Source organism: Colossoma macropomum, unplaced genomic scaffold, assembly GCF_904425465.1.
Source record: "Colossoma macropomum unplaced genomic scaffold, Colossoma_macropomum, whole genome shotgun sequence".
NCBI lineage: Eukaryota > Metazoa > Chordata > Actinopteri > Characiformes > Serrasalmidae > Colossoma > Colossoma macropomum.
This window is the reverse complement of record NW_023494792.1, coordinates 15,885,380-15,902,053: the sequence shown is the minus strand read 5'-3', so window position 1 is coordinate 15,902,053 and position 16,674 is coordinate 15,885,380. Positions and strand designations below refer to the sequence as shown.

Genomic DNA, 16,674 nt, shown 5'->3' with positions numbered 1-16,674 from the left:
AAAGGCTTTTAAGAAGAATCCCAACAGTCTGAGTGAAAGATATTTTTGGTTAAATGCTTCACAATGAAACACAGTGGCTTCCTAAAATTTTACAATAAGTGCTTTAACTTGGTTTTCAACCCGCTTGAAAATATCGCATCTGCCAAACCAAAAACACTACTCTAGTTTTTGGGCTACGGTAAATCATAACATAAGCAGCCTCAAAAAGACGTGTACAGCTCCACTAAGTGAGAGTTGAAAGTTTGAAAAAGAGAAACTCACTGAAAAGAATTTTTCACCTTAGTGCCAGACTGCAAAAGCCTTAACCTCACAGACCTTTGCTCAATGCACAACATTTATCTGTGCAAAGAGCTATATAAGGCATTCAAACACACAGTAGAACCTACACACACACACACACACACACATACATTCCCCATCTCAAACTCAAACACCTATTTGCTGAAAAGCAGGCAAACAACAAGACTTTCAGCAACAGCTTTAAATTCTTGCTGGGGACCGATTCCCATGAAGTATTTTCTAAAAGCACCGTCCATATCTTGAATGAAGCACATTACAGGACATCCAGTCAGAAAAGAGCTCATTTACATACTGTCAGTCTTAAAGGCACAGCACTGTTTGATTCTAAGGGATAAAGAGGGAATACAAAATGACAAAAATAGATAAGCACAAAGATATAATTTTAAACAAAGCAATGAGAATGTCAAGTTTCTTTACTATGTAACTGTACTGTGAGGTGCATAGAGAACTTTCACATATGGTATAAATACTGTGAATTTCAAAGAATTAAGTCCAAAATACAAACCAGCAAATTGATTTTATTAACAATTTTCCCAATTCAGTTTGTACAGAACAAAAACAACAAAAAAGACAAGAAAAAAAGCAGTTTTTATATATGTATAATACATGGCTTAATCAGATCTGAAGGGAAAATACTTTTAATAAATTTATACACTGGGGGGAAAAAAAAAAAACATACAAAAGCAAAATGCATCACTGCCATGACTTTTTTTTTTTTAATAATTAATGTCTCTTTATTCGACAAAGAAAAATCACATACAGCAGAAGGTAATCACTTGTTGAATTACTGTTTTCACACTGTCTGAAGATGTGTGTGAAAACAGGAGGACATTTGATTAAGCAATTAGAATGTTTCCAGTGCCTGATTCACTTACTAAAAATTACTGGCAATATATTTAAGGAATGGTCCACCAGAAAAACTGCTCACTGTTGGAATGGCTGAGAGCAGCTGCTGCACTCTTAAAAGTATTGGGTTTTCCAGCCAGACCCAGGCCTAAAGCGAACGCAAGCACAGAACTAAATGTAAGACAACTGAATGCTGAAGAAATCTGTAACGTAAAGCTCCGTGGACATTTTTAGTGGACCAGACCTTACAACTGAAACATACTCAACATGCCACTATTTCAGAATTTTTCGGAACCGAAGACAGGAAATGTTTAAATAAGTAAAATTACTTATGGCCATAAGAGTTTGCAATACCAGTAATTAGCAAGATCAGTTAAGGGGGGTGTAGTCCTTACGATTTCTTGCCTGTGAATGCAACCCACAAACTGTACAAGGATGTCCAAGACTTCTACAAGAAAAAGAAAAAAAAAGGAAAATTGAGGCCAGAGATTCCCCTGTAAATCACAGCTATATACATACTATTTGGACAGTACTTGTTTCCCTCCCCATAGCATAGTAACATGATTTCTAACATGGTCAGAGTATTCTCCAAAGCGCAGAATGAACTGAACAAACTAAAACCCAAGTTCACTTTTATTTGTACAAAAATATACAAGTCTGACACTGCAAAATAGGCAGGGATGAATGGAGACCATAGTAAGGCTCTTTTTTCCACCAGCAGTTGGTCAAATGTCTGCCCGTCTACAAAGGATAAAAGTGTTTACGGGGTACAGCTGTTGTGAGTGTTGAATATGTACACATTTTTAACATTTTTATCCTTGAAAACCTCCACTCTTTAAAAATGTTCAGTTATGTTTTTTCAGATTTATGCGCAGACCGTACAAGTTGTCAAAGGCTTAATATGCTAAGAGACTTGAACAGGTTGCAACAGTAACCTATGGCAATAATTGTAGGCGAATAATGGCAGGGGAATATGGGAGCATGCAGGAGACACTGGAGTGAAGTGCAGGTGGGGTATTAAGTTGAGCAAAAGATTTCAAAAGACTGGAGCTGCAAGCAGTAATCAATACTTCAATACTCATGGAGTGTTGAACATCATCCATACAATCCTTAGTAACTCCTGCTAAACTGAGCAGATTGGAAGCTAATAAAACCTAAAAGGCTCCTATTTCTCTCACCTTCCATGGTAAAGGACAAGACTACAACCAAGAAATACAAAGAACAAGGCAACCAGAAAACATTCCAATGGAGAAAAAAAAAAGAACCAAAAAACCCAAAACCTTAAAGTAAAAATAAATTAAGGCTACGACTGACCTGGACAAATACATAATAACACAGCTATGCAAGCACGCACACACACTCGCGCGCACACACACAAACAAATGTGCATTTGACCCATACATTTCAAAACAATGTGCTTTGCAGGGAGACTTTAAGGGTTGAGGATGAGCTTAATACTATTAGCACTGTCTTTAAATAAAGATGGCACTGTGAAAACTTCAGTCAGCGAGCAGCATCTCTCTAAAGGTGTTAAACATTTAACAAGCCAAGCTGACAGGACATCTGAGCATGGGAAGTCACCTCAAGCATATATTCTAGAAATGAAAACACCACAGGATCCTCTGCAGTGCAGTGAGCAGGCCCCAGTCCAGTTAAATACAAGATCAACATCTGCCTGCCTGAGCTCCATGAGTGCCCTTATATCCAGTTCAAGGCCATGCTCCATTCTGGAATATTCATCAAGCTTCTCAGAACAACAGTAATGATCTCAGATCGTTTTCCCCTTTGATCATGTGCTAAAATCTATAATGATTCAAAAGAGAAAAACGCTGATTCTAGGATAGCGCACTTCGCTATTCCATCGCAAGTTCCATTTATGACTCCTACATCCTGAGTTCTTCTGGCTCAGATATGAATAGCTCCTCTTTCTCTGCTCAATTATCTATCAGTATCTGTGAATACCGACTGACAGGTCCTAAACCTGATGTCTTCGTTCAACCATCCCAATCCTATCCTCCACACACACACACACACAAGACAAGCAACAGGTATCCCTCTACAAAAAGCCCAACACAAAATATTGAGTAAACTCTTCATGAAAATCAAGTCTCATAGACAGAATATTTAGCTACTGACTTTATAACTGCACGCAAGCAAAACAAACATTTTCATTCACTCACACTGGAAACACACACACACACATGCACACATACCTGGGCTGCACAGTGAAAATTAAATTAGCTGTTAACATGATTTTGACCTCTGTAATTAGCTAATAACAAAATGATTGCATTCTGCTTAGCAGTACACCGACCACATCAAAATCAAGCATTTTTAGTTAACACTATCAAACAATGGATGGTGTTATATTATCTTCCAGTGAGAGGTCTGCGAGTTATCTGATAAAATCACAGCAATTACTACCAATGCTGTGACCAGACTGAAAGGAACAACCTCCATTAATGGCAATTAACTGAACTGTGCAACCATAGCTCGCATATTAACCTTGTACAAGATATCTTGGCCACCATGTGCAGCTCCTGTAGTGCGTGGTGACTTCCCAAAAACACCAAAATATTTCTGCAATTTAGTATCATGAACCTGCTGCCTCTGCCTGATCACCTCAGCAGACAACAAGGAGCACATGAGCACCACAAAGCCCAAGCAAACGAGTAAAGATTTCTACAACATCCAATACAGCAAAAGCACCAACATTAAATACATGATTTGCTTAAGGAAAAGCCTTCAACAAAATGAAGAAAACTAAAAGAGGTGATTGGGTGTGCCAAGACGCTGGCAGAACACACGCAAATGCAGGCCTGAGGGCCCATAGCACGCAGGTCACAGAGAAGCAGATGACGAAGCAGGTGCAATGCAGTCAGAAATGTAGAAAGTGTGGAAATAAAATCAGTGTGGGATAAAATCAGGTCCCAACATGGATGCTGTCAGTACCAGGAAAAAACACACAGCTTGAGTCTATACCCTCCTCTTCACCACGCCATCACCAGGGGCTGGGAAGGGTGGGGGGTGAGAGAGGTGCACACTCGGCTTCTCCCCCCAGTGAGGAGTGGGGTAGGAGAAGAGGAAGACTGGTCAGTCCCTTCTCCTGCCCCTGGCAGCCCTCTCTACCTGTCTTTTAGTTCCTGGGTGACGCGCTTGGTTATGCGGCCGCACAGCAGGCCCATTAGAAAGAGCAGCACCACGCACATGCCCATCATGGTCAGGATATAGCTCTTGGCAGGAGAAGAGAGAACCTGAGTAGCCAGGTCTGAGAAGCCTTCTGCTGGTGCCACCTGGAGGACAGAAAAAGATGACAATGAGCAATGCTTTGGCCCCTGAAAGAAAAAACTACTAAATTGAATGTATACAAACCAACAATGAATGAAAGCTAGTGAAGATTCAAGTAACTACCATTACAACAATAAATATGGACTTTTTAACAATAATAGAACAATAATAAAATATACACAGGCTTTCAAAGATATCAAAATGCTGTAAGTGAAAAAGATGAACTATGGAGCCTTGATAAAGAAAAAAAAATGTAAAAGCATGGTGGAAATACATATAAATAGGTGTCTCCCTCAGGCTCTGTTTCTTTCTGTAAGAGCAACCAGAGTAGGATAAGTATACACACTGTATAAAATCAATTACCTTGCCATTGTGATTTTACTTGTAAAAACACCATATGTACCATTAGAATAAATGTAAAAAAATAAATATAAATATAGTTGAAAGAATGTCTTAGTTAAAAATTAGTTGACACACTACATGGCCAAAAGTATGTGGACACCTGACCATGAGATCTATATAAGCTTGCTGGACATTTGGAGTGCGTCTCTGGTAATTTGTGCCCATTCAGTCAAAAGAAAATTTGTAAAGTCAGGCACTGATGTTGGACGAGAAGGCCTGGCTCGCAATCTATGTTCCAAATCATTCTAAAGGTTTTCAGTGTGGCTCTAGTGAGGTCAGGGCTCTATGCAGGTCACTGGAGTTCCTCCACAGCAAATTCGTCAAGCCATGTCATGCTAGAACATGCTGGGTGCGATAAATCTGGAAGCATATAATTGTCTAAAATGTCTTCGACTTGACCCTTCACCGGAAGGGGCCAATTCCAAACCCTGAAAAACAGCCCCCGAACATGATCCATCCTCCACCAAACTTTACTGTTTGCATCTTCTGGCAGCTACCAAACCCAGATTCATCACTCCAGAGAATGCGTTTCCACTGCTTCCAGAGTGTAGTGGCATTTCACATAGTGCTTGTGTGTGGCCGTGTAGTCATGCAAACCCATTTCAAAAAGGTCTCGTCGCAAAAAAGTTCTTGTGCTGATGTTGCTTCCAGAGGCAGTTTGGAACTCAGGTTAAAACATTTTTTACAGGCTTCAGGCTTCAACACTGCTTTTGTGACTGCATACTTTTGTTTTTCCTCAGGTACCTAAAACATTTGCAGAGTACTTTATCTTCTTTATCAATACTGATGGCAATACATAAACATACATATATGAATAATTTCTTTAGGGTTAGAAATGCAGAATTTATTTTAAAGCAAATATCTGCTGATTCCAATATGAATATGATCAATATGAAATACTTAAAACTGGAAATAAGCCTTCGCGTGTGTATTCGTGGGAAAGAATCTTTGTGTGTTCTACCTTGGCGGCATAGCTCCACATGTCGATACGGTCCTGTAACCTCTTCTTACATTCAGGTTGCAGTCTTACACGTTTGTCCTGAAGAGCTTCCATCAGACAAGACATCTCTGAGGAAGATACAACCAAGTTAGTATCTTCAATAACAATTTCAGGCATGTGCTGAGCTCTCCACTGTTATATGTACTCACGTCTTCCTCTGCCAGGAGGGATAGCAGCACACTGATGCTTAATGTCAAGAGCACAGGCTGTATGCAGCACTGGGTCCACAAAGATATCAGCCTTACTCTCCTTCAGGATGTTTAATACCTCCTACACACACACACACACACACACACACACACACACACACACACACACACATTTGTGGCTGAATCCAAACCTCAAATCGAAAATAAGCTGACAATAAATTAAAATGTTTACATATAATATACTAAAATTATTATAGTTATTCATTATAGCCACAGTTGCTGTGGCTACTGATGGCATTGGTGTGCTAGTGGGGACTTTCCATTCTGCTTCTGTTGTTTTTCTGTATTCTATGTTTTGAGTGGGTTGTGTTTTTGTGTTGAATGTTGTGTTTTCAAGTGGAATCAAACCTGTAATGAAGTTCTTGGGCATTGAAGCCCCTCTTGATATTTGGGATGAACAGTAATTACAAATAACTAATGTCCCTCATAGAAACCGTGAAATAGTTCCACATGGCCAACATTTTCACTGTTGATTTACTGCTGCACAAACTAAATGCATCTGCATTAACCAGCAAAGGAAAGCGAATGAAACAGACAGAGTTTTCAATCAGGATTCCTCATTTTCATTACCATTATTTGTAAAGTCTTAAATTCTGTCACCTTCTTGCACGCCTATTAACTTTTTTTTTTTTGGTCAAAAGTTTTGGCCCTTTTTCTTTTGTGGCTAAACCAAAAGTTCCGTTTTTAAACATTTACAGTGGCTGAAATTTCCCTAATTAAAATCTATACTCAAAAAACAGCAGGGCATAATTAAGCGGTAATTTCAAGGTTTAAAAAAATAAATAAATAAAAAATAAAAAATGTTAAGTCACCTTTTTGCAGGCTTCGTTTTTGATCTTCAGCAGATTCACTTTCAGACACTCCTCCACCTGACCTGTCTGCTCCTGCGCGGCTACTTCCTCTGCACACAGCCGAGGGATCTGAGAGACACAGGCACGATTATACAACGCACTGGTACATGTAATTAAAGTCATGCATCAAGAAAGATGCAGGTGATTAAAAAGTAGGGCCTGACCTCTTCAGTGCACTGCATCTGTAGCTGAGGGTCCAGTCTGTAGTCCAAAGCAGATTCCTGCAGAATCACCCTGATCTGATCCTCACAGTCTGGAGAGAGGCGCTGCACAAACAGTTTCAACTAAGTTATGCTTACAATCAAATCAGCTCATAAAAAAGTTTTATGAGCTGAGTTTTACAGTGTATAATCCAGCAGACTGGAAAGCAGTGGGACACACCTGGTCAGCATATTTGAGTTTGAGGCAAGAGATAACCTGGCCCTCCAGCTCATTGTCATCTGTTGCTTTGTTCAGGATGGGCTGGCAAAACTTTGGGATGTCAGCCTTACAGGCCTTTCTCAGCACAGGGTTGAGTCGATAATCTGGACACATGGGACAAGAGCAGCATTATTAAAAACACTGAAGCGGTTTACAGTACTGTTCATTGGCATTCTATGTACGTTTGCCCTGGAAAACTAAAATAAAAATTTGATTACCAATAAATAAATAAATAAATAAAATTTTCAGTTGATAATTAGATGTAATTTGCTTGCTGTTTACAATTTTTCTTCCTGTTCTACTCGCAGATGTTTACATTTATGTTTTTGTTTTTGACCTTGTTTTGCAACAATTTTGTAAAAAAAACTTTTAAAAGTAATAAAAAAAAAATCTCTTCTTGAAAAGACTTCTAGTTTATATTTGTCCATCTTACACTGAACTTGTGTAATAACAAATCTGAGGTTCAAAGTTGGTTACACTTTTCCATGATGAACCATGATACAAATCAAACCCAGAAACCAAGGACCGAACCGAAAGGAATGAACTGTTACACTTCTAGTGCCAAACTCAAGCCCAGCAGAGAGAAAAGTGGCAATGTATGCCCAACTTTGCAGTCAGCAAAGCAAAAAACATGTCATCTGAAAGTGTTCTCAGAAAACGTAGAGCTGTGGTCACCAACCATCCTCCTGTAGACCTACCTTTCTACAAATTTCACCACCAGCACAAATCCCACATACCTGATCCAGCTAAACAAGTACTTCTAAAGACAATCATTAGCTGGATCAGGTATAAGGGATGAGGGATGAGGATAGATCTCCAAGAGAACTGCATTAGTCAACATGACATATGAAGTAGGTGCAAGTTTAAGAATAAGTGTGTGTGTGTGTGTGTGTGTGTGTGTGTGTGTGTGTGTGTATGTGTGTGTGTGTACTTACATACTTACACACACACACAGAGAGAGAGAGAGAGAGAGAGAGAGAGAGAGAGAGAGAGAGAGAGAGAGAGAGAACGAACCTGTGTTCTGGGTGATCTGTCTCTTGGTGATCATCTGTTTGCATTTGGGGTCCATGAGCTCACTGTTCTTGTTCTGTTTCAGGCACTGCAGCATGTTCTTAGCATCAGATTCAGAGCAGAAACGCTACAACACAAAACAAAAGCATCTTAAAACAGGCCATTCACTACTCTAAAGAATATGCAAACCCTAACACTAATGTATGCACAGAAACCTTGTCTTGGATGTGTATGCAACTTCCTTACTTACCCTTATCATCTGCTTACACACTCTCATGAGCTGAAAGTCGAGTTCAGGGTCTATCATCTCTTTCTCCTGCAGTTTGAAGACCTTCTGGTGACAGCGCGGGTATAGGCGTTTTTTAGTGTCCTTCAAACACTCAATCACCTGTGCACCCACACACACAGAAAGGCAACTATGATTATGTGTCAAATCTGCGTGCCATTTTTAAGAATACAGCAAAAAAAAAAAATTCAACATGCAGTTTTTTTTCACAGCAAAAAGTATGACAATCAATACCAACCATTTTAATCACAGAATCACAGTTTGCATCATTCACTTAATATACAAACTGTCCCTCCCAACGAAGTAGGAAGGTCATCTTAAGTTATAAAACATTTATTACAAATATGCATAGTCTCTGGCTTTTCTGGCTCAACTGTCATGCTGGGCTAAGGAGAGAGAGACATCAGCCATTAAACATAGACCGTTTCTCAATATGTGTTCTTGTGTGTTCCTGCATCTTCCACTGCTCAAGTTGCATTTCAGTATTCAAGAACACAAGTACCAAAAATGGTCAAAGCACCCAGCTGTATTCTTGATCTGCCCCGAATATTGAGAATGCATTGCTTCATGACTTGCCAAAAAGAACGACCTCAAAGTCCCATTATTCACCGTGGCATCATTGCGCCTGGCAGAGGATACTGACCCACAGCTGTATGCTTGTAAGTTCTCATTTTTTAAATCAACTGTGTCCTAACACGTACTATAGGGGGAAAAATGAGGCAAGAAACAGACACTGAAGTTGTCAAATATTTGCTTGTTTGGTACAAATAGTACCTAATATGAAAGTTCTGACACTTTGCAAAGACGAGGCTCTGTTTAGATTAACATTAATGTTAATGCCCAACAGTGGTAGTCTTAGCCAAGTTAGCAATGGCTAAGATGAAAGGCGTATTTTTACCGTTATACGTACCATCCATGGTATATGTACCATCTGTCAAAGTGAAATCATTTCATGATGCATTTTATTTATTTATTTATTTTGAGGCAGGATCCAGGTCAAAAAGATAATGAACTTGAATAACAGAGTTGTGTTGGCATCTGAGATACACACATTGTGCATGGACATGTAGAGGCTGACTTTGGAGAAACACTGAAGGGAAGTTAATTATATTGAAAATGAAACGTTTTACACTAATATATCAATTAACATATTTTCTGTACATAGTAATTGTGTTGATTTATGTTATTTGGGTCTTTCCTTCTGTGTTTACTCTTTGTAATTTCAGTCTGGTAGCCCTTAAATAATATTTTAAACACCTTAAAAATTAAGAGCAAAATTCAAGAATTACATGGCTGTGTTTACACATTAGTATCTATTACAGCAAAGAACTACAGCCAAAGTGACACTATAGCAGACTGTCTCGCCTTCATCTTTCACCTCAGAACTGCTGTCTTCTGGATCACAGTCACAGCCCAGCAATGACGGCTATAGCACCTTTTCTCTTTCCATTTCTCCTACTTTTACTCAGATTTTCCCACACCATGCAATTCTATTTATTTATTTATTCAAAATCTAGGCTTTTAATCATAGTTTAGTATTTAGTTTAGTTTTGGAATTCCATGTGTAATATTCTGAATTTATAGGCTACTAAAAGGTAGTTTAAAGCTGGTGAAGTCAGCTGAGCTCATTCTTGCAAGTTAACTCGTCAAGAACAAGTCTGTTCTTCACATTCTTGGTATTGAGAAACACGCATATTGTCTCTGTCAGGACAAAACCTTGCAAATCTTTTTTTTCTTCAGAATTTGAAAATGCCAGTTGCTCTTTACAATGCATTAAAATTTCAGAAGAAGGACCAATAGAAATGGCCTAGAAAATAATCCTGTTCCATTAACATATACATAAGTTAAGAGTGTTTTTCGCGTTTACTGTAAAGACACAAATTTGGAGATACCAAATTTTGTCCCATCAGTGACTATATGCAGTTCTCAAATGAAAGGCAGCACTCCAATACTAAATTAACATCCCTTGCCCCACAAAGTGCATTCATTAAGGGTTCTTTAACAAAGACTGACCTGAGCATTGCCGTACAAGACATTCTGGCAATGTTCCTTAATGTCCTGCCTACAGCTCTCGTACAGATCCGGGTCTAGGCGGATATCCTCTGACTGCAACAGAGCACACCACCATGATTAGAATATGCCTAAGTGCAGTACTCAAGCATAAAAAGGCATGACATTCTAATACAACAGACAGCAGTCCGTTTTATGACTACAATGCGGATTCTGAATTGAGAAAGAGCTGACCATCTCCAGCTCCTCCACTCGGAGCTGCCTGCGGCACTTCATTGAGACGCGCTGGTCCTTCACATCCTGCAGAGTGTCATTCCTGACTGTGGTGCTCAGACAGATAACTACATCCACCCTGCAGGCACACAAACAACATTAAACCACCATATCATAGGAACAGGTTTCTTTTGGGGGTAGAAATAGTTTCCAATTTTTGACAATAGAAATATGTTCCTAAAGTGATGATAGACAGCTCTGCACTCACTTCTTCTTGATGTTGGGGCACAGTTTGAGAACATCCTCCTTGCAAGCCATCTTGAACTTGTAAGAAAAGCGGAAGTCTTTCATTTGGATCTGAGGATGAAGAGGAGCGGACCATGGAGTGAAGTGGAAGCAAAAATTCAAACACACACACACACACACATACATATATATATATATATATATATATATATAAATAAAATGTCATATAATAGAATACTCTAATACTATGCTATGAATCTTAAATTGAAACTTATTCTTGCCTGTTTGTAGTTAAAATAGAAACAATAAACCTTAGTTTAGACTTCAAGAGCAGATACACATTTGCTTAAGTAAAACAGTAATTTGACTTGGCTGTACTGAATCTGTTTGAATTATGTTACCAGTTGAAAGTGAGTGACTCCCACTGCACATTTTTCATTCATCTCCTTCTGGTGTTTATTGAGTACAAGGCACTCCATCAGATCTCCAGTGTCTATCTGATTATCTGCCATATCCTATAAGTCAAAGGGAGGGGAGGAAAAAATAGAAAGAGAAAGGAAAACAAAAAAATCTTTAAGGTGCAAGTATCACTAAAACAGTTTTTGGGGTTTGTCCATAAAAAGTACGTGGAGAGGTTGTTTTGGCCAGGGTTTGTGAATGATTAAGATGTAAATGGTCAGCTTGACTTACGTGGCAGTAGGATTGGATGACTGGTTCACAAGCTCGGATCAAAAGGGCTTCAATCTGAATGTCCTGAAAAAATAAAAATAGAAACTAAATATGATTCAAAATTCATTACATAAACCTCATATCCACAGAAAAGCAACTAAATACAGACATGAGAAATCACAGGCACAACAGCTGAACATTAGCTAACGCTATCAGGCCTCATACGAAGTAAAACGTACAATGAGAAGGGGGAAGGAAGAGATGGAGGAGGAGAAAGTTTTTTACCTCAGACTCCAGCTCAGTGAGGTTACCCACAACATCCCTACAGTCTGAGCCCAGATCCTCCAAATGATCCTGAAGACACTCCAGCTCCTGCAGTACGTGTATACGCACACACACGGGCACACACACGGGCACACACACAGGCACACACACAGGCACACACACAGGCACACACCCCCAAAAAACACTAATGAGTTTGAGGGTTATACGGTAACACTTCAGACACACAATACATCTATCATACATAAATCTAGAGAACATTTAACTCTAAAGAGAAAAGATGGAAAGAATTTTCAGCATGCTTCTCAGGACCAAAAGGCAAAGAAGACATTAACTAGACTGTAAAATAATGTGACATTCCGAATTATAATAATTACCAGCTAATCAGTAATCCGCAAGACAACAGTTTAAAATTAAAACTCTCAAGAACAGTACATTTGCCCCATTTCAGCTTGCCTGCCATTCATGCTGGTGTGGCAAAATGTTTTTTTGTGGTGTTAGTTATCTTTTTTTTGTGTGTAACTACAATGACTGTTAATTTTCTCAACCTGTCCAGGTTCTGTTTTCTCACTGCACCACTTTCCCAGGTCAGTCATACAGCGCCTCTGCAGGTCTGGATCCAGCTTCACATCCAGTGCCCTCTGGTGGAGGATTCGCTGTACCTCCGTCTTACAGTCACGAGACAACTGCAGATACACAACATTATTTTAGGCCTAACAGAGGTAGAAACACACACAAGCACAGACCCTCTATCCATTATTTTTCTCTCTATTGTACCCTCTCCCAGTCCAACAAGAAAAACCCTGAATCACACCCACTTGACTCCAATTGGAAGATAATGAATGGACACACTAAATTGACTGATTAGCCATGACCACCCTACTTCCCACAGCAAAATCACTCACAAATTACATTCTGAATTAGAACGTTATCATATAACTACAGGTTTGCAGTTTGCAAAATCTGAAAATGTGACTCCAATTTCACCCTTTCATTTGCTTATTACAGCATGCATAATTTGGCCGTGGACATCTATTTTTGAGCACCCACACCACAAATACAGTACTTACAGAATCATTACTCTGGGGTTCAGAGGAATCCTGTGGTTAAATTTAAAGTTTAACTCATAAGTCCATCAACAGTGGATTTATGTCAAGTACAGTCTAGTGTGCAACCACAGTAAATCTGGCTACTACGACTGGTTTCACACGTACTACCTCTGGGTACACCGCTACAGCCTGCAAACGCCGGTTATTTACACAAGCAGTGTTTAGCAGCGAAACGCCAGACGTTCTACTGATTTTTCCCAAACAGATATATAGTAAAACAACTTGCTTTACTTTGTTGTAATTTGCTTCACTTTGATTAATAGAACATTAAGTTGTAAATGAGCATATTACATTTGTTTACTCCTGGCAGTTTTGTTAATTTTTTTGACTGGGCAATCGTTTCAAGCTTAAAGCTTCAGCACAAAATGCTTAATTAGAAGGCTATTTTCTTTGATAATGGATTTCTACATGGAGAATCTTTTCCCAATTGCTTATCATTCCATATTTCTCTGTTTTTTTTGTGTTGTGTGTTGCTTGTGGCACGTGGAAAAATTAGGATTGACGCTTGTTTTCTAGATGCAGTCTGGGACGTCTGCGTCATTATGCCCTGCAGAGGTAGTGAGTGTGAAGCAGGCCTAAGGTTTATTACTCACTATTACATAGTAAGGTAGCCCTATCCATCTCAAATGCAGCAGTGTGTGCGCTCTCTCACCCGTCGGCCCTGCTCCTCAGTGCGGTAGGCGTGTCGGTACAGGCAGGAAAAGACGGCTCCCGGGGGCATGAACTCACTGGTCTCATTCCAGCCATGAGTGTGGCAGATTCGTGCAGCATCATTCTGACACTTCCTGTACAGGATAGGGTCCAGCCTGATAGATGAAGGTAAGGGACAGAGAGAGCATTATAATTCCCCCCCTTTTTTTTAAACCGATTAAGCTTGAGTAATGTTCACAGTTTTATTTGCCGGACTGAGGAGAGTGGAGGAGAAGAGAAACAGGGCATGAGAGGATACACAGTAAAAAGTAGGCAATGAGATGATAGGAAAGGTATAAGTAAGAGATGAATGGAGAACTCTCATTCTCTCAAAGGTAGTCTCTCATCTCTCTCTCTCAAGTGCACACACTACACATTTTAGTGAGGATGGAGAGTACGAGTTTTGCATATTTAATATTTGTGCACACATCGCATAATTTCTCAATGATTTTTTTCCACCAAAGATTACAGGCACCGTAAGGACTCATCCATACAAGCATCGTGGGCCAATGCTGATATCTGGTATTTTTCATGTGCATATCTGCTGATGCCAATACCGTAATGTAAAATGTATTAGCAGGTTACTAATGAATTAAAAAGAATGAAACGCAGACATCACAGCTTAAATGTTCTGTTCATCCAAAATACTCACTTCCAGTCTCTGGAGATGAAATACTGCAGCTCCAACAGCCTGTGCTCACAGTCTTCCACCATCTTATCAGTGTAGAGATGCTCCATCAAACAAGAGAGGATCCTACACATACACACAAAGTTAAGAGAAATTTATGTGAACAATCAACTGTGAAAATCTCCTATGCTGTTTAAAGAACATAGGGTAAGTAAGGCTGGCTCAAATAGCATTTTGCCAGGCTTCAAATACTCACTGGTATTTCCAAATTCATTCTCAAAACCACCCTAAAAACAATATTACTTATGCTTTGTAATATGAATATGTACTGCAGTTGAAAACATGTTCAGCAAGTGGCTATAATCTATCAGTCAGGCTACAAAGCTGTCGCGCTGTATGCTGCTGTGATAGAATCCATGACTGTACCCATCTCATTCAAGAACAGCTTTTGAGTCACTTGTATCACTAGCGTTTATTCAGATGCTACAGGTATAACTTATAATTATTGCTATTACTATAATTATCGTTTTTTATTTCTCACCATCACTGTTTTTTTGTGTTTTTTATTTATCAAGTTATTTTCTTTAGCTAGACCCCAGTCCCCTTCAATTTTTTTCAAGGGAAGTAGCAGTGAGCGTGACACGCAGGCTGATTAAAGCCCGGAAATAACTGAGCAACAGAGAGTGGAATGAAGGGCTGATGGTGTTGGAGCTTGTCTGAACACTAGCACTACTTCAGAAGCATAACAGCAGGTACCCATCCTAAAAGACTGCTAGTGCCAGGACACAGGTAGCATCAGTATTATTCTCAACCAATTTTCTTAGTGACCAATAATTTAAGTGCTTCCACATCTATGATAAGAGGCTTCTCTGCTATTTTAGCTTCAGTGGCCACATGGAAAGCAATGCAGTTTCTTGCACTCTGAGGTGAGGAGACGTGAATGCATGAAATGAATTTAGAAAGTTTGTTAATGTAATGATGAACTAAACCAGCAGTATAATCATTTTCACTACATTGTTACTTAAGCTTTAACCACTCAAGTCATTAAGAACATATTTGTGTTTACAGTGATGGTTTAGCAAGCAGCAGAATTGACTAATGGCAGAACGGAACACAAAAGAAGGATAAAATAACAACAGAAAAGCAACAAGTAAAACAAACAGTAACTATTCTATCTTAAGGCATTTGCTGCTAAAATGTTCAGGCAAGTGTTCTGGCTTGCAAGAAAAAAAAAAGACAACGCTTCAAAAAACTAAATAAAGAAGATAACAAATGAATATTTGAGAATTCTAATCATCTGAGCCAGCCCTAGTCATAAGACTTCTGAAAAATTGGCTAAGCACTTACTTTAGGTATAGTAAACAAGGGGACAGCTTAGAAAACAGCCTAGGTGTGACTGTGGAAAGAGCTGGAGTAAGTGTACTCACATGGGGTCTCCACTGCGGATGTGTTTGCATGCAGTCTGGATGACTGACTCACAGGCCTCATTGAGGGCACGATCAATCCGGTAATCTGCCCCAGGGTCCGTCTCTTGGATTAGAGTTTGGAGCTGAACACACATAATGCACAACAATTATTTCTTAAGACACATGTACAGGCATTAACCACTATAGCATGAAACTCCCATAAGGTTATTCAAAATACAAAAAAAAACAAAACAAAACACAAAGATACAAAGATATCTCAACTTGGTCCAACTTCCTTCTCTCAAAAACAAAATCTGCTTTGCACATGTCCACTAGTGTAGTTCACTAGTTAGACCAGGCTGTAACAACAGGTTATACATTGTGCATGGAAGTACATGCCGCTGAATTAAACTCACAGCTTTCTGGCACAGGTTGTCCATAATGCCCTTGTCCCTGGACACTCTCATGAGACAGTGGAGGGTTCGGCCCTTGTGGTGCAGACCGGAGCAGTGCGTGTCGATTTCTCCGCGGCAGTGCAGCACGATTTCAGGGCTCAGGGAGTAATCCTCCATCAGCATGCGTCTGTAGTCCAACATCTCGCCCTGACACTCACCACTAACCGTTCGTCCTGAGAGAACGGGAGAAAATAAGACCCAACAGCCAGAAAATGGAGCTGCACCAATATTGAAAAGCTGTGCCCTGCTACTGCCACTAAAGAAAAGTGCCTTATATGACTATCATAAAGGTACAATTAATACAGATCACAATGTTATTATTTCAACACTACACGGCTTAACTATGTTTTAAT

At 39.5% G+C, this 16,674-nt stretch overlaps 1 protein-coding gene across 3 annotated transcripts in view; it reads right to left on the bottom strand.

Moving 5' to 3' along the window:
* Positions 1-798: 798 nt before the first annotated feature.
* Positions 799-16,674, bottom strand: part of glg1a (golgi glycoprotein 1a) — a 29,828-nt gene continuing 13,952 nt past the window's right edge. Inside the window, exons 8-28 of one of the 3 annotated variants that reach the window (XM_036576218.1) lie at positions 16,283-16,494; positions 15,888-16,009; positions 14,485-14,586; positions 13,795-13,948; positions 13,104-13,133; positions 12,582-12,719; positions 12,037-12,123; positions 11,773-11,835; positions 11,484-11,597; positions 11,105-11,193; positions 10,858-10,975; positions 10,627-10,719; positions 8,578-8,715; positions 8,331-8,454; positions 7,278-7,420; positions 7,061-7,162; positions 6,858-6,965; positions 5,986-6,106; positions 5,798-5,904; positions 4,276-4,439; positions 799-1,594 (exon numbers count right to left, since the gene is read on the bottom strand). In XM_036576218.1, coding sequence (XP_036432111.1) covers positions 1,516-1,594; positions 4,276-4,439; positions 5,798-5,904; positions 5,986-6,106; positions 6,858-6,965; positions 7,061-7,162; positions 7,278-7,420; positions 8,331-8,454; positions 8,578-8,715; positions 10,627-10,719; positions 10,858-10,975; positions 11,105-11,193; positions 11,484-11,597; positions 11,773-11,835; positions 12,037-12,123; positions 12,582-12,719; positions 13,104-13,133; positions 13,795-13,948; positions 14,485-14,586; positions 15,888-16,009; positions 16,283-16,494 — 2,408 coding nt within the window. In that variant the 3' untranslated portion in view covers positions 799-1,515. The other 2 variants (XM_036576219.1, XM_036576220.1) reach the window with 2 other exon arrangements.